The following is a 27272-nucleotide window of genomic DNA, read 5'->3' as shown; positions in this document are numbered from 1 at the left end:
TGCTCGTTTGAGGATTCTCTTCAGTTCCAGATGCAGTGGTTAAAGGCTATCTCTCACATATCTGCTATATTAACTGAATTTCTGAGTGTGCACAGATAGTTCCTGAGTACTCTGGGCTCTCAATATCTCAGAATAGCATTACTGCAACAGTTTTCCAAACTAATCCCTTTGACTTTAGTTTCTCCATTTTCAATCCACAAAACACACAGCTGACACAATTTAGTACAGCTGCTCAGAGCATGGAACTCTGAAGTCATACAACCAACTCAATCCTGATTTTGAACCCCATTCAAATCCTGGGTCTATTATCTATTACTGTTTGATGCTGGGTGTGTTACTTAGGTAAATTATTCTCTGCCTCAGTTTGCTCTTCTGTAAGATGAGAATAATACTTACAAGGCTGCTGAGGGACTAATGGGATAAATAGGTAGGCTCTCCTAATGAGAAAATGGAACGAGGATATACTCTCACCAAATGAAACTACAGAAGCAAGCAAAGCCATGGAACAGGAAAGCGTGGGATTCAGCAACCAGTACAATGTAGCTGAAAGTACACTGGCTGCTCTGCTTCCCAACACATTTACTCTCTTTCCTCTAAAAAGGCAGAATCTGAGTTCTCTATAGTTATACTAGGTTCTTTCTCCCAAACACTACTGCAAACTTTCTCTTTAAATTTTGTAATGTGCTCCTAGCAATGTTTCCCCTGAAAGGAAAAATCCTGCTCTCATACAACTGAAGATTTGTATTTTTCCTTTTCCTACATACTATCTTATAGTAAATGAATGAAAAGCAACTGTTAAAGCAAAGGAAGTAAAGAATCTGATGGATGCCCAAGACTGCCAGCTAATAAAATATCTAAATTTGAGAGTTTATTTTAAAAACCCAACTTACCTTTGAAACTGTCAGCCTGTTGTTCAACTGACTCTCGTACCATTTTCCAAAAGCAGTCCGATACAGCAAGGCTTAGATTTCTTGTAGTCACTTGGTGTGCCTTTAGCATGCTTGTCCTACAAAACAATAACCAGAGCTAAAGTATATTAAAGTGGCAGAAAGGACAATACTATCACCAAGTTTGAGAATGTGCTTGTTATAACATAATGAGAATAGCCACTGAATCATTTTATACTAGGGCGGTCCAATGAACTTTCTGTGATGAGGTAAGTAATCTATACCCATGCTGTCCAATATGGTAGCTACTAGTCACATGAGGTTATTGACCCCTTGAAATGTGTGGTTAGTGTGACTGAGGAACTCAGATTTTCCCTCTATTTAATGTTAACTAACTTAAATTTAGAGACTTCCCTGGTAGCACAGTGGTTAAGAGTCTGCCTGCCAGTGTAGGGGACATGGGTTCGAGCCCTGGTCTGGGAGGATCCCACATGCCGCAGAGCAACTAAGCCCATGAGCCACAACTACTGAGCCTGTGCTCTAGAACCTGAGAGCCACAACTACTGAAGTCCACACCACCTAGAGCCCATGCTCCTCAACATGATGCAATGAGAAGCCTGCGCACCGCAACAAAGAGTAGCCCCTGCTTGCTCAAACTAGAGAAAACACGCGCGTAGCAACAAAGACCCAACAAGGCCAAAAATAAATAAAAAAATTTATTTTAAAATAAATAAATAAATAAATTTAAACAAGCACACAAGGCTAGTGACCACTGTATTGGATAGCATAGTTCTACCCACTTGCCAGCTCCCAACCCAACAAACAATTCTCAAGACTACATGTGAAAAGACTACCTTGACTTGCTACACTAATACAGAGGCAAACACACTCTTCCAGTTCAAGAGACTCTCTACATGTTATAATGTTTTAAAATTCAGTTGCCCTTTAGCTTTTCCTCTTTGCTTTACTGTCAGTATCTTATTTTCTGTTAATTTCTGTCAATATCTATTTAAGGACACCCCTTTCACACTCCCACCCCTCACTCCAACTTTTCCCAATACTGTAAGAGAAATGTGTACATGCATTTAAACATGTAAGTGTTGATTTTAAAAAATCACCTTATAAGTAAAACAACTTAAGTGGTGTCAGTGTGGTCTCCAATGCCCATATGCCAAGGGGCAGTTTATTACAACAGCATGTACTGTACTGTGTGATAAACTGCTCCCAATTCTGTCAGAGTAGCTTGAGGTCTTGCTTATTAAATACAGATCGCTATTTGGGAATTCAATTCTGGAAATTCAATGTTAAACTGATAGCTATAAAACAAACTTTTAAATGAAAACAGCTGAAGCTACTCCCTCACTATAAATTCTTTAAATATTTAAACAAGATACCTACTTTAGGAGTTTTGAATTCTGAAAAAATTCTTCTTCATAGTCTCTTATAGCTTCAATGCTTTCAGAGCTGTTTCCTAGGGAGAGATGATGGTAAAGTTCTCACTAAGAAAATTCATTTTTATTATTTGAAAACAACAAAAAACTATAATAATCTGTCTTTGCATACCTTTTCCTGTTACAACAGCAAAATAACCTAGAGCTTTCATTGGGAAGAGTTTTCCTTCAATTATCTGCTGAATCTATTTTCAAAAGTGGGAAAAATAAACGGATGTTAAGTTTACATAATTTTTAAAGCATAACATGCTATTTAGAAAGCAAATTTAATAATGCTATATATGTATATGTTTAGGTAAATATATGTCTGTACAAAAGTACTGAAATGTATTTCAATTGCTATATATGTCTGTACAAAAGTACTGAAATGCATTTCAATTGCTCTTTGAGGAAAAAATTAAATACATTTAATTTTGCTATATTAAAAATGTATTGTTAAAACGTAAGTACCAAAATTAGAACTTGGAATGACATATAGAGCTTTGGAGTCAGGCCTTACTTAGTTTGAATTTCTGCTCTGGCACTTACTAGGTGTGTGGCCTTAAGTAAGCTACTTAACTTTTTCAAAATGGTAGTTGAAAAGAGTATATGATACATAACACAGTGCCAGGCATGCAGAAGCACACAATAATAGTAGCTGCTATTATTATTTCCCCAATATCTAAATTCTAACAAAGTTGGACGGTCTTTTTTTTCCTTTTTTAACTTTATTAAAAAAAATTTGGATCCATTGGTTCTCAACTCTTTTAGGGTCAAAACTCCTTTTCTAAATGAAATAAAAACTACAGACTCTCTCTCTAGAAAAATGCACATTTGCACAGAGATCTATCATTCACACATAACATAAAAGAGTTCCTACTCCCAGCAGCTCATTAAGATTAATACTGAGATAAGAATCCCTCCTCTAAGACAAGTCACATTTCTAAGCTAATGCTGAATCTTTGGTATAAAAAAAGACTGATATAAACTTCAACTGTATTCAAAGGAAATGCAAACTCATTATCCTAAAGAAGAGGATAAAGAAATGAAAGGAATGATGGGAAAGGGGAAGGAAGCACAGAAATTTGCTTCTACCTCACTTCTCCCCTCCTCCCTATCAGGACCAATACTGCCAAGGGCAGGCCTTACCCTTAAAAATAAGGCAAAGCTAAGGTCACCGAGGCTGTACAGAAAAGAGTTAACACAGCAGGCCTGAGAATGCTGTCCTCAGAAAGGCCTGCTTGTCCTTGGCTGGCATCTGGGAACTTAACTGGTAAACAATTCCCTACACTGATATAAAACTTTCCCTAAATAACAGTGGCTCATTGTGCAATCCATGTGGTTTATGCTGAACATCTGCTTTCCTTTGGGCGTCTGGAATCTTGGTACTTGAGGGTGGCTACATGAACAGCCCCCAATAAAAACCTTAGGTGCTGTGTCTCTAATGAGTAACTTGTTGCTGGCAGGATTAAGCATTTCCTGTATGACTCTACTAGGAAAGAACTCTTGGAAACTTGAGCTTGGTTTCCTTCAGATATCACCTTTTGCACCTTCTCATTTTGTAATTTTGCTTTGCATCCTATCATTGTAATAAAATCTTAGGTGGAAGTATTACTATGTACTGAGTCCTGTGAGTCCTTCAATGGAATCAGGGAGCCTAGGGGTGGTCTGTCTTGGGAACCCCATCACAGAGGCATAGTCCTACAGAGTTTAGGATGGGAAAAAGAGAAATTCTAAGCAGTAGCCAGAGGGATGGGTACTTATATCTGAAGTTGTTCCATGGGGGATGAAGATATAATAAAAACAGATGATAGCCACCATTTACATAACACTTTTGTGCCAAGCACTATTTCAACCACTTTACGATGGATATTTAACTCAATAAATTTTCATAACCTATGAGACAGTACCATTAATATCTTCATTTCCAACAGATGAGAAAGCCTAAAGCACTGAAAAAGTAAAACAACTTACCTAAGGTTACACAACTAGCAAACAGTAGAGCAGATGTGAAACCAAGCAATCTGGCTACAGATTGTGCATTTTTACCCACTTCTACCTTATGCCTTCATAATTAAGTAGAGAGCATGTCCTAATAAACCTTGCACACAATCGTACCTTAAAATAAAATCCTTGCCTTGTCAAGGGAGGAGGAGAGAAGGGACACTGAATACCATGAATAGAAGTCACAGAATCTCAGAAATGAAAATGACCTAGAGATCAACTAGACTAATGGGTTGGATGGTGCACTGACTGGATAAAGAAAAGTAACAAGATTTGCCCAAGGACATGCAGCTGGTTGGTGGTAGAGCATGGATAAGAATGCTGAGCCCCGACACCCCATCCAGTGCCTTCTCTATTATGAAAATCTGCCACACAGTCTTTCATCAGTTAAGAAACGTAATGTTTATCTGAAAAAAAATACACAAATAATAAAATCTTTTTTAAAAAACAGGACAAAATAAAATAAGTAAGGCCCAAAAGGAATTTAAACTGTCACTAGTTTTACATTAATTTATGAACATCAACTAAAAAAAAAGTTTAAACTATAACAAAAAATACTACAAATGATGTTAATGACTCTATGTCAACATACAAAATTTAAATTAAATTAGAGTAAGCAACATTGGCAGTTTTAAGTATTTGAAGCAAACTGATTACAATTGTGGAATTTCACTTATACCTCGATATTGCACTTAATTTACTATAACTACACAATACTTTGTTTTTAATGAGAACCAAGAAAAATCGCACTACTTGTATTTCACAAGGAAATTTTTTATTCCCCCAACCAGTCCCTGTCATAACTGGAGCTTGTATAAAGAACTTGCCCTCACCCTGCTTGGACTAGCCACATTTTTCTCTGCCAGGTCTACTTTGGTCAAAACAAATATTGTCCTTCTTCCATGAGGATCCATTTGACTGACCAAGTCGGTAACAATGCTGCGTTCAGCATCCACAGATCCATCTGAAAAAAAATTGAAAAATGACACTGTAGGGCTTCCCTGGCGGTGCAGTGGTTAAGAATCCACCTGCCAGTGCGGGGGACAGGGGTTCAAGCCCTGGTCCGGGAAGATCCCACATGCCAAGGAGCAACTAAGCCCGTGCGCCACAAATACTGAGCCTGTGCTCTAGAGCCCGCAAGCCACAACTACTGGGCCCATGTGTCACAGCTACTGAAGCCCACAGGCCTAGAGCCCATTCTCTGCAATGAGAAGCCACCGCAATGAGAAGCCCGTGCACCGCAACGAAGAGTAGCCCCCACTCGCCACTAGAGAAAGCCCACGCTCAGCAACAAAGACCCAACGGAGCCATAAATAAATAAATAAATAAACAAATAAATAAATAAGACACTGTAATGGTTACAAAGTAGGTTTTAAAAACTTCAACAAGCTACATCCTTGTGTCTACATTATAGTAAGAAAAATTTTCTTAATATTTTATCTTAGTTATGAAAAGACATTCTAGCCAATAAAAATGTCTATGATGCCTACACAGTGAAATTTATCAAAATATCACCAACCTCAATTCTATTTACTAATAAAACGAACAAGTAAGAGGACAAAACATATTTATTTTGTATGTTTATGTAACATGCATATATAGAACAAAGCTTTGATTGCTAAGTAAGGAAGAATATTAGTGCAATTAAAATCTTTCAATAAGACTTACCTTGAATACATAATATGATAGCATTAGGATTCTGCATATAAGCTTTGCTGATACTGAAAATAGTTTCTTTTGTGTCAGGAGCCATGCCTGATGTCACAGTCTTGAAGAAAAAGGTTTTAAATGTCATTATAAATGTCTTTCACAATAGGAATAAGATAAAACACACATTTTGTAGATACTTACATTAATCACACCTGGTAGGTCAACAAGCACCATCCTCTGTAGTCCAGGGCCCTTTACATTTAAGGATATGGTCTGTGCAGGGAAAAAAAATCCAAAAACCAAAAAACTAATTTTGGGAGGCAGCTTGTTAGGAATTTTTTGGTGAGACATATTTTGAAAATTCTGTATCTCATCCATTCAGATATGCAGCTCAGAAAAAAATTATGCTTTTTCTAACCATAACAGTAATTATCATAGAAAATTATCCACAAAGCAATACGTTCTTTGGAATATTAAAAGAAAAAAAAAGACTAAGTATCTTGGAACAGCTGCAATCTAAACATCAATGCTAACACCATGATTTCAAACCATAAACATTGGATTTCCATAAAACATTGTTGAAATGAATTGCAACACTTACCTCAGAGCTAACAGTACAGCCTTCTTTCACATTTTTTCTCATTCGGAGTTCTATTTCATGTCTTAATGCTGCAAGCTATCAATGGAAAGCAACAAAATCCTAAGGAAATCTTCAGTTAAATATTCCATTTAGTTGTCTTTTATAAGTTTACACGTTATAAAAAGTTACATACATAAACCTCATACAAATTCTACTTACATCTTCCTCTTTGGTAAGATCAAACTCCCGAGAACTATCTTTAAACAAGGCCACATGGTGAGGGCCTTCACTGAGAGTCACCTGAAATTAATAGAAAATTGAGAAGACTGTATTTACAATTCCTATTAATTCCCACAGCACTTACATGGTTCTCATTTTCCAGTCAACATTATACAGAGTACCAAGCACAAAGCCATCAATCTCAAAACTTGAAAAACTAAAAGGAAATCTTGCATTTCACTTCAAAGGTAAATTTAGGTAAAGGACAATTCATTTATTCAACATCTATTTATTGAGAGCCAACTGTGTCAGGCATTGTAGATGGGGGAACTCGAAGAATTGACTGTCCCTGGTTTAGGCCTCATTATATACTGGGAGAAATATACAGAGAGAATAGGTCTGTGTAGCAAAACCTAGGATGCCACAGAGGAGAGCAGTACTAAGGGGAACTAAGGCAGCCTTCACCCAAGGAGTGACATTTGAGCAAGAAATTCTCTAACAACTTACATGTCAACAGTCAGTGGTTTCATGAGAACTTCTAAACTTCACATTCCTTAACTTTTCAAGCTTCTCTATAATGATCCGATTTCACTTTTAAAATACAATTCTATCTACTAAGATTAGCTAAGCATACAGAGGATAACAAACAAAACCTAGCTGTTTGAAGACATCAGAGGAGCAACCATGGCAGCCTGGACTGAGTCCAAGACCCCAAAGGATTTGGATGGGTATATTCCTGCAGCTATTTTCCCTCAGGGCATTTGCTGATTTGTGGCACAGGGTGGCCTGAAAGAGAAGTTTAAAACTTGTAGCAGTCTCACTGTGTTGAAGAGACAAAATCGGATTCCGGGGTTATCAAGCAGCCATGATCTAAGATGCCAAACTCTCAGAGAAAAATGGACAGCAGAAATAAATCTCCAAAAACTGAGCCCTACATTCTATGCACAATTTCCCTTTAAGGCATTTGCACATTAAGGAACAAAGAAGCTGTTAAAGAGGTTAAAATGTTAAGTCAAGATTTTGGCAATTTCACTCTTCAAGGGGAGACAAAAAATCTGGAGTTTAGAGTCCATCAAGGAGAAGTCCTGGTAAATACTAGTGAAGTAATGACAAACTGAAAAGAGAACAGCCTTGTCTGTTTCAAGGAAATCTGTCCATGATATCTGCCTGCTGGAAGAAAGTGAACTCCTTCCTAAAATATAGTATCAGCCACAGCCACTACAATTAGGGTGCTGGTTACAATGTAAAAGATAGGTTCACAATATTTTTGCAGTTAATTACAGAGCATGATATAAAGTATAGTCAGTTCATTCTTTTCCTCCTAAATTTGTAATATTCCAAATGCCCATCAACAATAAAACGGATCTATAAAGTGTGGTATATTCACACAATAACACAAAGCAATGAAAAAGAAACTAGTTTTACACAACATGGTTGAAATCACAGCCAGACCCCAAATAATGCACTGTCTGAATCACACTAGACTGCCTGTTGTAATTATAAACAGACCTCAATTCTGCAAGACTTCAGCATCAGCCTCATTGTCTCACTCTCTACCACTATTCTAGCCTTCATTCTTGGTGACCTCAATTTTCCATTTCTCCAATCACTCTATACCTACTCCATCCATCGGCTGAGTTAAAACATACACACACATCCTTGTGTCTACATTACAGCAAGAAAAACTCCTGATCTTTGTTCACGCCTGAGGGATGCCGCCTACTGATTTCTACACTAGCAATAATTCCAAATGCTACATATCAATTATTTCTTTTGTCAGAATTCTTCATTTTAACACATGGACAAACTTCATTAAAGTGACTATTTTCCTGAGGAACTTCATTTGGCCTATTTTCCTTTTTAACTGAAGTAGAGTTGACAAACAATATTACGTTAGTTTCTGTGTATAACATAGTGCTTCAACATTTAAATACATTACAAAATGACCACCACAATAAGTCTATTAATCCAGAGGGCCTATTTTCTTACCTTAACCGGAGAACGTGTCATCATCTCCCCAGATCCTCTAGGGAATATTCGTGCTTGAGCAATCATTTCCAACACACTAGTTTTTCCAGCACTTTGATCTCCAACCACAACAACCTTATGACAAAATAAATACCACATTTTCATATTTTTTGATACCAACTTAAATTTAATAGATTTGGAATGCTGCTGAGAATTTTTAGTCTTAAAAATTATACACACTTAAATGATTTTAAAATATCATCCAGAAAAAAATGATGGTTCATACATTGATGTGTATTGAAAACATAAACAGCAAAACATTAACTGGATCCATTATTTACAGCCAAATTTTTATTAAAAACTTATGCTAATTTAAACCACTATTTTAAAACCACATTAACATTCATATGCCACAAATCTTTTCCAATAGCTAGTTTACTCTTTACAAAGACATTTTCAATTCTATAAGGTTAAATTTCACTCATGTACCTAATCTTATCCACCATTCAGGTATTTTAATATCATGGATATCATGAATACGTAATGCCAAATATCAGAAAGCCTTACTTTATTATGCATAAATATAAGTAAACCAATGGACCAAAATAAAGAGTCAAACAATATTCAATGCTTAGGGCATCACCTAGAACACATGAATATTATACAGAAAATTTTATGTCTTTGTCTATGTCTATACATATGTGTATGTATTATGTATGTAACTTTTTAAAAAACTACAGTGTTTTTTTGCTAATGGGCAAGTTCACTGTGTACTAATTTTTTACTTACCCTTGGCAGATGATCTTGTGTATTATAACTGGCATCATAATCGGACAGAACATCAAGAACTTCAGAGTACATGTCAATCAAAGATTTCTATAAAATTCAAGAAATTAATAATATAAAATAGTGAAAACATTTTTAAAAAACCACAGATGTGTCGAGATAAAAGAGCTGATACATTCAAAATGTTTCCATAATAATTGTATTGCTTTTCCTAGTTATGCAAATAAATATTCCTAGTAAATGTAAAACAATACAGAAAATTCCATATGTTCTTATCAAATTTATTTTAAAGAGACAATGATTTAACACAGTAATATTAATTCATGATTTCCGAACCTTCTAATTAAATGGTAAAAGAAGGAGGTTATTGTTTAATATTGAAGAGCTAACATTAAGTGCCCAACAAAGGAAGACCATTAACACCAAAAAACGCCCAATAAGGGGTCAGGTGACCAACTGAAAGGAATGTTTGGTGTATGAGTCAGAGCAGGAGAGAAAGAAAGACTGAAGAACTGGTAAAGTAGAGAAAGAATCACCAAGATTATTGTTAAATCAGTATGAATGATTAGTGTACACTGATAACTGGGCAGACTAAAATGTGAGAGCACCAGGGGCAGACATCTCAGTAAAACCAGTATCAAACACGGTGCCTGGAAAATTATAAGCTTCAAGTATTTGAGGAATGATTGAACATATACACAGGCCTGGGAAAAAGGTTACTATCAAGCATTTAATAATTAAAGGTAAGTTTCAGTGCCAAAGTAGGAACAAAATGAGGGTCTACACTGCCTTTCATCTCTCAACACCTAGAAATAATTAAAAGGAAAGCAACTGTTATCCCCTCCACCTAAAAATAAACAAAAAACTTTTCGAATTTTCATTACCATTTCATTTTATGAGAGAAAATACAATTTCTCAATGTTAATATATATAATTCTCAATATATATTAATGCTTGGTTGTGGTTTTTCCCAACTGCCATGTGCTGACTTATAAATAAAGTCATGCTATTTATTTGTTTTATGCAGTCGTAATTTGGAGTCAGAACTATTAATACATGTTGGTTAAACTAGGGCTATATATCTTTGGACCTTGGCTACAAAATGAATGTGCCATGATTTATTGCAGTTTTGCTACGTACAAATTGTTTACTTATATGACATTTAAGTTAAAAGAATTACTTCAATTTCATTTAGCACATAAAGGTTGGTTTAGTGGGGAATAATAAGATTTAATTAACTGATAGTGGTAATTACCAATGTGCTGATGATAACAATACCAGCATGCTTTTTCAAAAATACTTTAAAATGTCTAAGGAACCTTCCAGAAGAAAACATTAACTATGGTAAAACTGGAGAAAGTGGCCTCTTCACTGAGTGGCAATACAAGTAAGGCAATGAAAATAAGACATACGTAACTTTCTATCAACTTACATTGCTGGTTTTATAGCTGTATAAATTAAGTAAACCTAGAGATAAACTAAATATTTCAGAAAAAATAAACTGATTCACAAGAAATGACTCTTGAAAGTATGAAAATTTAAGGATATAGTATAAAATAAATGTTTGAAGATTATAATTTGTGAAAAGTCTTAACATAGGAAGAGACCTCCCTATCCCCTAAGCATATCAGGTTAGAAAGAAAAGGATGATAGAACCCTTTGCAGTTCCTTAAAAACCGGTATTGATCAACACACAATGTGAAGTGGTAAAGTTCTGAGCGAACAAATTAAGACAAACTTAAAGTACCTTAAGCTTTCTATGATGGATGCCTTTGTCATCTTTCTGTAATACTAATTTTCTCAATTCTTTGTTCTCCTTTTCTAGCCGTTCCAAGATTCTCTGGTACTTTAACTGCAACAAAATAATACACATAACTTTATAAGAAAGAGATGGGTTAAAAAATAACATTAAGTGTAAATTAAAATCTTCCAAGATCCTGAAGCAATATCTCCTGCCTACTTAAAATGAATTATTTCATTTAAGTCATCTATGAAAATGTTGAACAAATAAATTATGAATATTATCTCAAACAATGAACTTCATTATAGTTTTCTATTTCAATTGGCATTTTGTTTGGAAAAGTCTTTGCTGTTTATGTTGAAGAAATTATTAAAAATACTAAAAATGAACGGAGTTGAAGAAGGAAGTTCTTAAGTATACTCTATGAAGCAATATTTCCTATTACAACAAAATTTTAAGTCTCCATTAAAGGGACATTTGACAAAAATTCAAACTCTCCCCATCCCCCATATTATTTTATAAAAATGATTTAAAATAAAAATAGCTAACAGTACCTGACTATGCAGTATGTGACAGGCCCTTTACTGACTGTTTGACCTGCATTAACTCCCGTAAGACTTCAAGTGAGGCAAATTAGAATTAGATCTGTGCTATCTAATATGGATGGTAGCCACTAGCCACATGCAGGTACTGAGCACTTGAAATGTGGCTAGTCTGAATGGAGATGAGTTAAGTATAAAATACACACCAGATTTCTATAATTCAGTAAAAATACATAAACACCACATTAATATTTTTTATACTAATTAGATGTTTAAATGATATTATTTTAGATCTGCTGGGTTAAATTTATTATTAACATCAAAATTCTACCTATTTCTTTTCACCCTTATTTTAATGTAAAAATTTTAAAGTGCATGGCTTGCATTATATTTCTACTGAACACTACTGATACAGATAATGCTATTATTACATCATGAACTCTCCATCAAGTGTTTGTGTCAATGCCTAGCAGCTGACAACAACTGTACAAATTGAAGGGTTGATATCAATAGGTATATATAGGGGTGGTAGGATTTCCACTGGCTCACTTCTTGGTAAATATGGAGTCAATTATGGGGTCTACATTTTCTGGGGCTGGAAACACTCTTTAGTACAGGTGCCAATCTGCAGTCTTCCTACAGAGATGTGCTCTGGGTCATCCTGCAAAGACGTCTAGACCAGTAATTCTCAAACTTAAGAATTCATCAGAATCACTTGAGGGTTTTTAAGAACAAAGATTGCTCAGTTCTACACCCAGAGCTTCCCACTCAGTGCAGATGGGATGGGATCAATAATCTGCATTTCCAACAAGTTCCCAAAGGACATTACTGATGCTAATGCTGCAGAGACCACATTCTGAGGCCAATGATTCTTAATCCCTGGCTGCAGATTGTAATCACCTGGCTGGGAAGCCATAACAAATATATACAGTGCTGCTCAGAGCACACGCAATTCTAACATATAGTCAAGTGTAAGAATAATGCATAGATATTAAGAAAACCTGGGACTCAAAATATACTAGTTCCTAATTTCATCTAGATTGTCCTTGTATTTTTTTCCCCTAAAAAGAGAGACCCAATAAGTCTTTTTAACTTATTCTTAATTATTGCATATCATTGTATCTACATAGAATAACTAAAGATAGAGTGGGTGATAGGGCAATTTTTCACTAGAATGTTACCTACTCAATTACATTGCACAGAACAAGTCTTTAATGATAATTGTTATCATCAATTATAAGAGAATAGCCTTTCATAGTAGTGTTAGAAATACCTTTGGAAAGGTTATTATCTGATTGGCTTTGGGCTTCAGAGAAGAACTGTGGTAGACTCAACTCCAATTTAACTGCTACTTAATTAGCCTATCAATGTAAAATTGCAAACATAGATTTATATAAGGACAGATCACTTTCCCCAGTTTTTGCCATAGTTTTTCTTTAAAATTAGAAGCATGAGGGCTTCCCTGGTGGCGCAGTGGTTGAGAGTCCACCTGACGATGCAGGGGACACAGGTTCGTGCCCTGGTCCGGGAAGATCCCACATGCCGCGGAGGGGCTAGGCCCGTGAGCCATGGCCACTGAGCCTGAGCGTCTGGAGCCTGTGCTCCGCAACGTGAGAGGCCACAACAGTGAGAGGCCCGTGTACCGCAAAAAAAAAAAAAAAAAAAAAAAATTAGAAGCATAAGATTCACTAAAAAATAGGTTTTTACACATAAATTAGTTAATTAAACTTATCAAGTTCCTTCATTATTCCTTATTTCTCAATTAGTTTTTGCATTTTGGGGGTCATCTACTTATAATAATAAGGTTCTATCGTTAAGCCACTCTAAATTTTGCTTTGGTTAAAAAGATAAATTTCCACACTACCAAACTTAGAGTATAAGAAAAACTTTCTGGTTCTTTTTACTCATCAGAATTACCTGGGTATGCAGAAGCTCTTCTTGAAGTTGGTCTATTTTCTCTTTGTCTGACACCTAAATGTTTAAAATAAATAATTTTATTTGAGTAGAATTAGGTTTATATAGAATATACAGTAAGTTAATGTTTTTAAAAAAGCATTTTTAAGAGTGAAAACTACTGGCTTTATATGGATATTTAGTCAAAGCAAATTTTAAATCATATGCTTATTTAAGTAAAAAAATCTTATTAATAAAAATAGCTCATCAAAATTGTATATTAAGTGAAAACCTTAAAAAGCAACCATCTTCCTATTGCCATTCTAGTCATATATGGCTGGCTTGTTAGAAAAATAAGAAAGCAACACATATGGTTACTACATTCTTGATAGGTTATTTTGTACTCAAGCACAGGGACTTGGATGCTTGGAGAAATAAGGCAATAATATCCTTACAGAAACGTTTCAGGAAGTCAGACACATGTTATCATTTACAGCTACTGAAAAGTTCATTGGTCATAGTGTATCTTTAAGCAAACACTATCCATTTCTATTCTGTAAGTAGGAAAGTGTTTAATAAATGCAAAGAACAACCTGCATTTTCAGAGCTTTAAGTGGAACCAGATGCTTGTTTTTAAATTCAGTTCCAATGCAAGATCTGCTAACCCGTAATAAAGCGAATGCATCAGGAGCAATGAAGTTGAGTAAAGCAACTAAAATTGATTTGAACATAAAACAAAAGTAGGATAAAATCCACAGGTATTGGGGAAACTACTCCGAATTGTTATTAATGCTAATAGTTCTAAGATAAAATATTCAAAACAACAAAAAACTTTATTCTATAACAGGCTTTAAAGTAGTCACAATTCCAAATATAAAACACAATAATCAACTGTAATTAAAACGATGCCATTTATGACAAATACATGTAACTGTACTTTGACTCCCTGGTGAGATGCCAAAGTTGCCATTCTCAGTCTTTCAAAATAATTATCTAATTTCTGATACTCAAAATTTTTAGAGATGATTTTATTCCACAGGAGACAAAAATCAAGTTAAAATTAATGTAAATCTTTATTCATCTTTATTCATTGGCTATTTAAGCAATCAAGACATCATGGTAGCAAATATATATGAAAACATTCTAAATGATTTGCTTATTGAGGTAGACGTTAATAACTCTCATCCATGCAATAAAGTTATTTTGAGATTTTAATTCCTATTTCCAAATAATTTATCAAAATTCTTTTAAATAAAAATGACAATACTTGCTAGAAATGATAGGCATGTATCATTTTTTCCTAAAAAGCCTATGTCTAAAAATCTAAATTTGATTTGGTAATTAGAAAAACGATAATATAAAACAAACTTTGCCAGAGACTTGTGGATAGAAGTGTTTTTCATTTGACTATGTGTTTGTGTAAAATGGACAAGAATTATTAATCGTCTCCTAAAATGTGAGGAGACAAGCACGTTGAGGAGGAGCCCACAACCCAAAGAACAAAATCTTAAAGGCCAATGAAGAAATACATAATTCCATATTTTGACCATATGGCATGCCATCATACTGTAATAGTATGGTCATAAAAATTTTGTTATGCAGATTATATTCCCAATTCATTTTGAAAGTTTCTCTGATTTACTCTGTTCCATTAACTATTCATCCAACTGCAGTTAAATTAGTATGAGATGTATAAACAATATCAGTATAAACTGTTTTAGTTTTAGATGTGAATATTTAATGATTTCATGCAATATATCCTAAATTACAGTAGAAAATCCGATATTTCTCTATATCTGGGGCAATAATTAAGAAACTAATACAATTACACAAAGTTAGAATGTTTACTATAAGCCAAGGACTATAAAAAGTTACCTTGATAATTTGGTAAAATAAAAAGGATATATAAAGAGTTAAAATGATATAAGGTTATTAGAACATTACAAATACAATCTTTATGCTAATATTAGTATTTAGTACAATGACTTAAGATTTTCATAAATTTGGATTTTTAGAAATATTTAAATTTATCATGTGCCCTTCTGGCACGACTGTTAGGAACAACTCATGCACAGTTTTACCAATACACTTCCTATCTGCTTAGTTTAATGTTAAATTAAAAGATTAATGTTATTATGTAAAAGACATGTGATGGTGGAATCAAGAATTAGGCCTAATATTTTCTAGGAAACAAAATCAAAACATTTAGGTTCACAAAATAAGTATTAAAGATTAATGATAAGATACTTTTACATATTTCCTTAAGAGAATAGTACATGCTATTGTTAGTCTATCATTTATTTGAGGTCTTAACTAGCAACCTGGGTATATTTTATTTTGATGCACTTTACTAGTAAAATTCAGCTACCTACAGTAAGTTCTTGTCCTGCTGTTTAATATATTTAGTTTTCATTATGAAATTAATTTAAGACTCACCCTGACAGAAATGGGTATCAATAGTCTTGAAACCAGAGCTTTTCTACAATTCCAGGGCTGTAAGATTGATGGAGAAAGAGCAGAACCTTCTGCAGAAACAAGCTAAAGCTGAAAGAGAAAAACCCTTACTAGCTCCTCACAAAACCAAACCTGATTTTTAAATTTTAAGTATTTCTTCCTACTAAGCAATTGTGGACATTCTGAAATACAGAAATGCATAAGACTCGTAAAAATTTTTATGTATGTGTACGTATTCACAGGAAGCAAACCTATCAATGGCAGGTTTTTTTTTTTTTTTTTTTTTTGGCGGTATGTGGGTGTCTCACTGCCGTGGCCTCTCCCATTGCGGAGCACAGGCTCCGGATGCGCAGGCTCAGCAGCCATGGCTCATGCGCCTAGCTGCTCCGCGGCATGTGGGATCTTCCCGGACTGGGGCACGAACCCGTGTCCCATGCATTGGTAGGCGGACTCTCAACCACTGCGCCACCAGGGAAGCCCCAATGGCAGTCTTAATCTGCTGTCTCTGCATGAGCTCCTTTGCTCAGATGATACAGGGTAAATCTATTAGCTGCTACTAATAAGATATAAATAATGAAGGCCTACTTATATTTTCAAGGTGTAATAAGAAATAATGATCAAAAAGCAACAAAAAGTAGCTGTGGCTTAGTACCTCAAGCAAACCTCAAATGCTTGGAATGATAATCTCATCAAATTAGGATTTTGGTCATTATGACAATGTAGGGCTGAAAAGTCATCTGTGTACTAACTATAGGGGGAACAAAGGGGAAGATACAGTAAGGAAACCATCTTTAAGGACAGTAAAAGGAATGGTATTATTATAGAGGAGCATAAATTGTTTTTAGTCTCATTTACTTTCACACAAGGTAACTGCGAAGTGGGCAGGAACAAGCCCCGTTTCGTGCTCTAACTAAGTATGCCTTAATAAACAAAACAGATGGAGGTACAGTCCTGCCAGTAGCTCTTTTACAAATGTGTAAAGTGAGGAATAAAAGGGTTACGTGGATAATCCAATAAATATTAGGAATAGGAAGGATAACCGTAAGCCTGAAAAAAGGCTAGGAAAGTAGGCCCCAAATGAACATTAACCCTTGGCAGTGTAGAAAATAAACAATATTCACTATTGATATTGCTTAAATCATCAGATTCAATAGCACATCAATAATCTTAAACTGTATCTTAGAATCTTAAAATAGCAGATCTATAGGACTCTTTGCAAATTATTTTACCATCATGAAAAAAACAAGCACTACTAGTAACTAGAGCTATATTCATATCCTTAACTAACGTATCAAAACAGTAGCTCCCTCCCGTTCTTTCTGTAACAAAGCTAAGGAACAGAGAGGGCTTAGCCTAAGCATCCAACTTGTTACAATATTTAAATGGTACTCTCAACAGCATGAGTAACAGAGAATGCTAAAGCACCATTTAAAGTAAGCCCTCCCTTGGGACTTCCCTGGTGGTACAGTGGTTAAGAATCCGCCTGCCAATGCAGGGGACACAGGTTCAATCCCTGGTCTGGAAGGATCCCACATGCTGCGGAGCAACTAAGCCCGTGTACCACAACTACTGAGCCTGCTCTCTAGAGCCTGCGAGCCACAACTACTGAGCCCACACGCCACAACTACTGAAGCCTGTGCACCCTAGGGCCCGCACACTGCAACTACTGAGCCCATGCACTGCAACTACTGAAGCCCATGCACTCTAGGGCCCGGGTGCTGCAACTACTGAGCCCATGCACATAGAGCCCATGCTCCGCAACAAGAGAAGCCACCGCAATGAGAAGCCTACACACCGCAATGAAGAGTAGCCTCCGCTCACCACAACTAGAGAAAACCCGCGCAGAGCAATGAAGACCCAACGCAGCCAAAAAAAAAAACTAAGTCCTCCCTTGGTTTAACACAAGTAGGAAAATAACTTGTTTTCTATTTCTACCTATGTTATTCATTCACCGAAAGCTAAACAACATATAGGAGTTGATTCCACAGCCATGGAATTGAGAAAAGCCAGGTAGTGATACTGAAAAAATAAATGAAACTATGATGAGTATTCTCAAGTATTAACCACCACCAAATGCGACAGGGTTAGCCAGCAGAATTATTGCACTAATTATCTATAATATTGGTTGATTTCAATATCAGAACCTACAGGAAGCTAATTATATGACTGAATCTTTTTTCCTGAGTAAGATTTGCACCTAACTCCAAAGTTTTTCTTATCTAATATATGTAACACAAATAGCTGATTTCAAGATCTTAGAGTATAATTTTAAAATCATTACATACAGTTCATTTGACTCTAGTCTCTTTAGAACATTAACCTTGGGATCTATACTGTAGGATCATCTAACAGCCAAAAGTATATCTTTAAGGATTCCTTGGTTGCTCCTATAACCAAACATCTGTACACTGTTATGCTGAGTTTTATCAGAATCTGTTCTTTATTGACCAGAATTATATCAAATTTCCAATGTTCAATCCTTCAGTGGACAAGGTGAAAATCTGTGCTGACTTTAAATAAATGTGGAAAATCTTTATACAAATTTATCAAAGTATCTAAGAATAACTTTGCCCCAAAGTTAAGTCAAAATAGTTTCCTTCTGTAAGAAATAAGAATTCTCTGCTGATTCATTTTAACTAAAACAAATACATTTCATTCTTTAATTTAACATGGTCATTCACAGTAACCCTTTTCATTTTACAAATGAAAACTTGGAGAATAGACAAGTTGGCTACAAATTTAAGGTGACTCAATAACTGGACCAAGTAAACTGCAATTCATAATTCTTATCTAAGTACAAATCCATGAGCCCTCACAGATAATCTAATTTTCAGAAAATAAATTCCTATGTTTAATATTTTGGATTTACCTACTCTAGGAAAGTTGCATATCTCCATTATCTTTCATATTTTTACTTTGTCAAAAATAATTTCTCATAATTGGAGTCCATGAATGGATTAAGGTGACATGATCCTGGTAGAAACGGCTGATTAGTGTGAACATATCAGTAGCCCCCTTAAACCATCCATCACCTTGCGCTTCTGTTGGGCATGGCTCGTGCTATATTGGCCTGCGGCTCTGCGCGCTTCCTCTTCATGCTCTTGAATTTGCTGTTGTAAGAGAATGAGCTCACCAAGCAGACCCTGCCATGAGTTTACAACGAGGAGAAGAGGAAAATTGGGGAGGAGAACAATGTTAAACCAAAGGGCACAAGAAAGGAACAGATGTAAGTCAGAGAGGAATGGATAGCTTATAACAAAAATGGAAACTCAATTATGTACCTTTAGAGCCACTGTATAACTGGGTTCTGTACTACATTTCCATTTTTCTCCTCAGTAAAATTATGTCTCAGAAATATAAAACAGCATAGTTTAATAAGTGAAAAGGAAAATGCAATAAGTGACTGCTGAATAAAACGAGCCAGATATATAATATCAACATACAGTAAAACCGAGACTAACTGGAATGCTCAAGGAAGGTGGCACTATAGTTAACTAAATGTCCTAGTAACAGAAAAGTTGAGAAAACAAATACTTCAACCCTTATTTTTGAATTGCCAATATGAACTAGTGTATGCTCCTGACTTGATACCTATGGGGGAAGAAACAAAACTGATTTTTGAACAGTGTTGATTTCAAAGGTCTGAATTTTCTAATTCTCAACCATAAGTTTCATAAGACTAAATGGAGAATACATAATAGCTTAATCACTTATTAAATTATTATTCTTAAGTTTTCCTTGACATCTGATGTCTTCAATTAAAGACCCCTCAAGGGACTTGCCTGGAGGTCCAGTGGTTAAGACTCCAAGCTCCCACTGCAGGGGGCGTGGGTTTGACCCTTGGTCCAGGAACTGAGATCCCATATGCCACGTGGCATGGCCAAAAAGTAAATAAATAAAGATCCCTCAAAATGCAGTTTCGAGCATCAAGTTAATCAAGGTTTTACATTAATTCACAATTTTACATGTCTATGCACAGAATCTTATTTGATTAAAATCTAAGGGTTGGGCCTCCCTGGTGGCGCAGTGGTTGAGAGTCCGCCTGCCGATGCAGGGGATACGGGTTCGTGCCCCGGTCTGGGAGGATCCCATATGCCGCAGAGCGGCTGGGCCCGTGAGCCATGGCCGCTGGGCCTGCGCGTCCGGAGCCTGTGCTCCGCAACGGGAGAGGCCACAAGAGTGAGAGGCCCGCATACCGCAAAAAGAAAAAAAAAAAAAAAATCTAAGGGTTGTTTTTTTTTTGCAAATTAAAAAATGTTTGAGGTACTTTTAGCTTTATACAACATCAAATAAGTAGTTTGACTGAATTTTCACTTTTTATGAGCTGTTTTGACATTAAATAAAAATGGCCTCTGAGAATATAACCAAGGATATATCAATTACTAAAGCACAAGTTCAATAAAATAACATAATTAAGATATGGAGATAATATAGTTACTATGAAAATAAAAATGAAACAAAACCCAGTTTGAACCTATGAACAAAATAATCATCATTTCTATGTTTAAAATTCATTCCATTTAATAATCATGAAATGTTCATCTGATGCAATGTATTCACTTGTGACATGAAACTAAAATACAGGTCATTTTCTGTACAGTGTTTTTAATTGCTGTCTATTAGATAATCAACCTCAAGAAATGTAGGAGAAAAAACAACTAGCAATTGACAAGGTCAGGAACCTTATATTTTCCCAGTTAGAAACCCTATAAAGGCAAAGTTCCAATGAATGAGGTCACTCTTTAATTTGCACAAGAATAGTTACCTGGGAGAACAATTTTTACCAAGTTATAATAATAAAAAGAATTAGGAAAACTAACACTCATTAAAATAATCCAAATTAGGAGTTTCAAATAGCTTCACAGCTTTATAAAATAACTGCCAAAAATATTTTATTTTGTATAGTACAATTATAAAGTTTCTTAAAATGAAATATTGGTTAAAGTTACATTCAAATTTTAATTAGTAGACTCACCTGGAGGTTTAATAACTTAGTTTATATAATCCAAAGATTTATATAAATAAAAAAGTTTACCAGAACAGAAATAAATACAAATAGAAAAGCTGTATTACAGTAAAGCAGTTTAAATTAAGGGAAATATTACCAAACAATTAGGGGGATTTTTATTTTGTTTGATTCTTAGTTTTAATACATTAAGTTATATCAACGTAATGAAACTGGTTGACTTACTATATAAATCAAAGGATGAAACTAGTTGATATTTCTTCATGAAAAGTAAGAGAACATCAAAGTGGCAAGTAACATAACTGAAATTTCAACATTTGTTTCCAAATAGTACAAAATATATTTATAAAAACCTGCAGTTATCTTTTAACATGTATTTTTTTAAATAAACACTTTTATGGTCATTGATAAATCTATCAAAGAAATGCAATGCCAACTCACTACCCTCATCATTCCCATAATTTTTTATGTCCTTTTTTTTCATTTTTTGTATCACTGCCTTTCATCAAGCAGAAAGAAAAGTAATCCAACTCATTTTTATTCATTTAGTCATTTATCATAATCACTTCTTCTACTCATCCAAGTGTTTAGATTTCTCAAAACAGTTCCCTTTTAAAGAAGGCTTCCCATGTTGGCTTACTCATTAGTGTACCTGTGCTTTAATTAACATAATACCCAGTAGTATAAGTTATAAAATGCCAAAGCAGTGAGAAAATATTCCACATTTCTTAACTGTGCTGGTCTATCAGGCACAGGATTCTTGTTTATTCATAGCTTAAACACCCCTTCCTAATGCCTTGTTTATATGTACATACAAATTGTATGGTAAATATCTAATATCTATTACAAGAAAAACACCCTCTCTTTCTAGTGACACCTCACTTTCCTTCCAAGTCTGTTACTGAAGCACTTTTATGTGAAGGTAGTTGAAATTAACTGTTACCTCCTGAAAAAAGTAGGAAGAAAACAAGAATTAGGCACAGAAAAAGCTATATACACTATACTAAAAAAGGTTACCTTTATCCAACTTTAGGCATCAAATCTCACCCTAAGCACAGCTAGATTAGCTTTTAAAGCTAAGGCTTGTGGAATAAGGAAGGGTAAAATGTGTGTGCCTCCTGTGCAAGATGAGGCATTTGTTCATGCCTCCTTACATGAACAGAACACTTTTACTCAATAAATATTTTCCCAAGTTCAGATATTCTTCTCAAGAAACAGCACATAATTGTTTTTTAAATGATATATATTACATTAAATATGTACTAATTGTGGTCTTTAACAAGTTATTGTAAACAACCACAGATGAATACTCTCTAAACATCTCCTGGTTACTGTCAATTTGACACTGCAGTTCTCATAGTCCCATATTTCATGTACAGTGTTCTCAGGTTTTTAAAAAATTATAATGCAGACCAAGAAAATCAGTGATAACTCCAGAAACCAAAATATCAACTGAAAATGCTGCAAATACCTCTGAAGTTGATAAACTTGTTAGAAAATATTTTTTAAAATCTTGAAATTATGACTCATTCTTATGTGAATACATTTAAAATGCTATATTTTGGGGAATTCCCTGGCAGCCCAGTGGTTGGCACTTGGTGCTCTCACTGCTGGGGCCCTGGGTTCGATCCTTGGTTGGGGAACTAAGATCCCGCAACCCAGGAGGCATGGCCAAAAAATAAAATAAAATAAAATAAAATATTGGGTTGGCCAAAACGTTTGTTTGGGTTTTTCTGTAAGATATGGAAAAGCCCGAACGAACTTTTTGGCCAACCCAATACTGTATTTTTAACAGTATTCTAAAGGGCCCATACCTTGTTTGTTTTTATACCTAGCACACAGAATAAGGCCTGACACTTTAGATGTGTTATGGCCAGCACCTAGGATAGGGCTTGGCCCATGTCTGTTGCTTGAATGAATTAAATGATAACCTACTTTTACCTAAAAATGCACATAGTTTACAGCATAAAATCCAAATTGGGTTTCCTAAAAATTGCCTATTCTGTAAATAAGCTACACATCAACCCTACAGTCCATTTTCCCACTTATCACAATCCCCAGAACAGGTTCAACAGGAATTAAGAAAAGGGGAGGAAATTAATCAAATAATGTTAATATGCTAACTCATGGAATAATTCTAAGTGTTAGATGATAATAATCATCATTGTTATTATCATGATATTAATATTCATTTAGTTTTATCATGTGCCAAGATCTTGTGCTAAAGGGCTTTACAAAATGCTCACAATAACCCTTATCAGGTAGGGTTCCCCCATTACTGAAGAGGAAACCAGAAACTCAGAGAAGCTAAGGAACTTATCCAAGGTCACACAGCTCAGAAAACAGGAAGGACAGAGTCTGAATACAGGCAGTGTGACTCCAAAGTCTACACATGATACCTGTTAGCTCTACAGTCTCACTATTTTCAAAGTGCCTTTGACCCTTCACGTTCAATTTACATTTAAATGAGGAAAATGGTAAAACTACAATATTTCGGAGGGCAAATGTAAATTACTCATTAGAGAAGGAGTTGACGAAGTACAGTGGGCTACCTGAGTAGTCCTAGAGACCACAGGGCTTGCAAACTTAAAATATTTACCATCTGGCCTCTAGGGAAAAGCTTGCCAACCCCTGTTTTATTAGTTTTAAAAGTAACTTGGGTCCAGAAAAGAACTTCGTGAAAGTGAAGACTTCTTTCCCCTTCCATTTAAAAAATATTCCTAGGCACTAAACTACTTTTCAAAGTTTGAATAATTCTGCTATTTCATTAGCTAAAAAGATCTATTTTCCTATTTTCCTCCCTCCCAGTAATATATAATTCAGCTCAAGATATTTACAGCCAACTAAAATATGTTTATTATTGGATATCAGAAAGAAGTATGTCTTTCTACTTGAATTATTTAATTTGCTCCAATTGAGAAATATCGTATCCTATTTTACTATTTGGACAATTTCTACAAATAATAATTTTAAGAGATGAACAAATCAGTCTATTACCAATAGTTTTTATCAATAATACAATTTCTACCAAATCCCCTTTGTTCTAAATTATTACCTAAAAATAGTGTTATGTATACAGTATATATTTAATGTTTTTTAAATGACATAAAAATGCAATATGCTTATTATTAAGGAATAAAACAAATATCTAACCAAGTATAGTTGCCAATTGTTAGCTGCTCAGGAAACCTGAGTTTCCTGAATCTGCGGCTACTTAATGGTGCTGGTTGTGAGAATTACATTTTGCCACAGTTTACATTATTTGTTGCATGAGGAATCCCAGAAATGTAAGTCCTACTTAAGCAACACTGCTTTGTTACAACTCAGAATTCCGAGTATAAGTGCTACCTTCACATTCTTGCTCTCCTCAATAGTTGTCAAATATTGAAGGCCAGGAGAAATTCAAAGGTAATCAGAGCAAAAAGACACATAAAATCTTTGGGCCCGCTCTTGTTAGCATTAATCAAATTTGCTTACTTTAAATCAGACTTTTACTGAGTTAAATCAACTGACGAATTGTGTTAAGAGTTCAGCATTATCCTAGGTGCTCCGAGAACAGAGATCTTGTGATAGAAATAGCCTATTAAACAGTAAGAATGAAAGCCAAAGTAAATAGTGTTTCATCTGTGAAATGTTTTAAATTGTTAAGAGAATAATTATTGGGACTAAAATGATTATGGAAGGCTTCACAAAGGTGACAACTGAACTGGGCTTTCAGGATGAGTGGAAATTAGGCAGAGAATAGGGAAGAGAGATATTTCAGAGGGTAGGTATAAAATAAGTAAAGCCACACAAATAAGAATTACAGTAACGTGGAAAGGAAGATAATTACTTTTTAATGATTATTTTAAAAAGAGTAACAATACTTTTTACGATTTGGACTTCAAATATTTTCTATAAATTATAAATGGGCTTGTAACCTTCAGAATGACCATATTCCTTACTTCTATGAGATGTTTATGAGCCATCAGAAACATGATAGAACAAAAGCACAGATGATATCTCATTTAGCAAATTAATTTTCACTAGAACACAACAATGTTACTGAATCTAAAAAAAGGAGATACACTAAGTGGTCCTGTCACCTATATATATTATGACTGATATACAGAAATCTACTGACTTACAAACCAGGTGAGTCCATTGATTCACTAAAAAAGCCTTGCCACTCCAATTCCGAATTTGTCTTCAGGTAGTTCTAAAGGTCTCCAGGTCTCAAGAATATTATTCAGGTCACACTAAGGGCTCTTTCTAATATTTTTCTATAGTGAACACAAGTTTAAAAATTTTTGATTAACTAAAAGCATTTATTAAAATGTGGTTTCAGTATTTTTCCATTTTTTATTTATCAAAAATATGTAGAAGAACTTTTGATAAACATAACTACTGTCCACAAACTGAACGGATATAAATCCAGGCAAAATCAAAGAAACTTGAGGTTTAGTTAGCCTGTGTAGCATTATGTGGGAATACATGCTTTTTGACTTTTTCAAGACCTCAATCACAACTTTCCAGAACACCTAGAAGTCTAGTGACCCCAGACTGGGAACCACAGGTAATCTGTCTATTGTGTGGTTCATTCTGCCTCACTCAAGTCAATCTGGCATCTGTGTTCCTGCAACTCCCTGTCACTTTCACTTCAGTTGGCTTAGAAAGGTTCCTAATTGTCCCTCTACTTGCCAGCACTTTTCCAGATGTGTTCTCTTATTAGAAAGAACAAGTTTTTCTTTTTACTTCTAGTCGAAATGTTTTTATTACTACATTAAAAAAATCTGATTCACATTTACTTTTACATTTCTAATAGAAGTCTAGCCAGAAACTTTGGTATAAACCCAACAATCATTAAGCTAAGGCATGAACACCATATTAAACCTTGGGGCTCTCAGACACCAGAACGAACCAATCTAAAAGGTATCACCTGAACTCTGGGTGCCATCCTACCACCTCTGATTATTGCCCAAATTTTCAAATTTGATGCTTTAGAATAATTTCAAAAAGGCTTCTGCTAAGGTCTCCCTTTCCATGCTTACATTCAACCATCAATTTACAGACAAGTTTCTTACAATCAGTTTACCTGCATCTTGTCTGAGTAGTTATTTTCAAATATCACAGGTAACAGTCAAGCCTTGAAAACATAATGCTGCATATTAATAAAATTTAAAACCACGAGTTGAGGTTGAAAATACTTTTTCTGTAAACATTTATACTAGCATCTAATACTATCTGATTTAACCTATAATGAAAACGGCTTAATTTATAACAAATAGTTGGAAATAATTGGTGCGTTTTTAATGGGCAAGATAATCACCATAAATTATGGAAAAGTTAAAAAGAAAGAGTCTACAACAGCACTTATCTTCAAGCAAAGCAAATTATAAAATCAAGCAATAAATTTGCTCTCATGTTTACTGTGTAAAATAAAATCTGTAAATGTAAATTCCCAGAGATCAGTTCTCTTGTTTCTTCTGTACTGCAGAGCTCTTGATCATTTATCAGTTACTACTCATTTATCACCTTAGCAGGATTTTAAGGGAATTATCTGTCAGGCCCTAAACAGGATTCTCATTTACCAAAACAATCCTAGGCCATATCAGAAAAGAACAGAGATGCAAGCCTCCCCTAACTGATCTAGGCAACAAGAAATCCTGTCGCTCAAAAACCATACTACCATACTTGTAACAGGGGTTCCTTCTCCCCAGTTAGATTAGCTTTTCTCTGCACATTAAGTCTATCTGCATTAAGAGCCAAGGCCTTGGTTCAAAATAAGCTGTGCATCATAGGCTAATTTCTATTCAAATTTTTCTTCCCAGTAGCATGTATAGTCAAGGGTATCCCTTGGTTAAAATAATGCCAGTGGAAAAGGTATCAAAAATGATCAAGTTAAAAGGCAAACACACACATGTATACACACACATTTTGAAAAATGTTTTCTCCAAAAGATCAAGTTAAAAGACAAAAGAAAAAAAATCTTTTGAAATATAATTAAAACTTGGAATATCATGTAAAAAGCTCAAAGTTGAAGGACAGGAAACAAGATGTAAATCTACACATAGGAATTACTTTCTTCCTGCTTCCCCAAAAACTATAAAATTATTTACCTCAATGATTTAAAACCAAAATAACCTTCATCATTTAATTTTTAAATGTTCAAA

General features: G+C 34.9%; 1 protein-coding gene across 5 annotated transcripts in view; it reads right to left on the bottom strand.

The window, feature by feature from the left end:
- OPA1 (OPA1 mitochondrial dynamin like GTPase) overlaps positions 1-27272 on the bottom strand; it is a 94108-nt gene that overhangs the window by 56285 nt on the left and 10551 nt on the right. For 3 of the 5 annotated variants that reach the window (XM_081234675.1, XM_081234676.1, XM_081234679.1), the window contains 13 exons: positions 19187-19297; positions 13725-13778; positions 11272-11376; positions 9528-9614; positions 8760-8873; positions 6771-6851; positions 6573-6647; positions 6173-6244; positions 5990-6089; positions 5155-5285; positions 2451-2523; positions 2286-2358; positions 891-1006 (listed from right to left, as the gene is read on the bottom strand). In XM_081234675.1, coding sequence (XP_081090801.1) covers positions 891-1006; positions 2286-2358; positions 2451-2523; positions 5155-5285; positions 5990-6089; positions 6173-6244; positions 6573-6647; positions 6771-6851; positions 8760-8873; positions 9528-9614; positions 11272-11376; positions 13725-13778; positions 19187-19297 — 1192 coding nt within the window. The remainder of the gene's footprint in view (positions 1-890; positions 1007-2285; positions 2359-2450; positions 2524-5154; positions 5286-5989; positions 6090-6172; positions 6245-6572; positions 6648-6770; positions 6852-8759; positions 8874-9527; positions 9615-11271; positions 11377-13724; positions 13779-19186; positions 19298-27272) is intronic. The other 2 variants (XM_081234677.1, XM_081234678.1) reach the window with 1 other exon arrangement.

This window comes from Mesoplodon bidens (genome assembly GCF_964165515.1).
Source record: "Mesoplodon bidens genome assembly, chromosome: 5".
NCBI lineage: Eukaryota > Metazoa > Chordata > Mammalia > Artiodactyla > Ziphiidae > Mesoplodon > Mesoplodon bidens.
The sequence above is the reverse complement of the archived record's forward strand: the minus strand, read 5'-3'. Positions and strand labels throughout refer to the sequence as shown.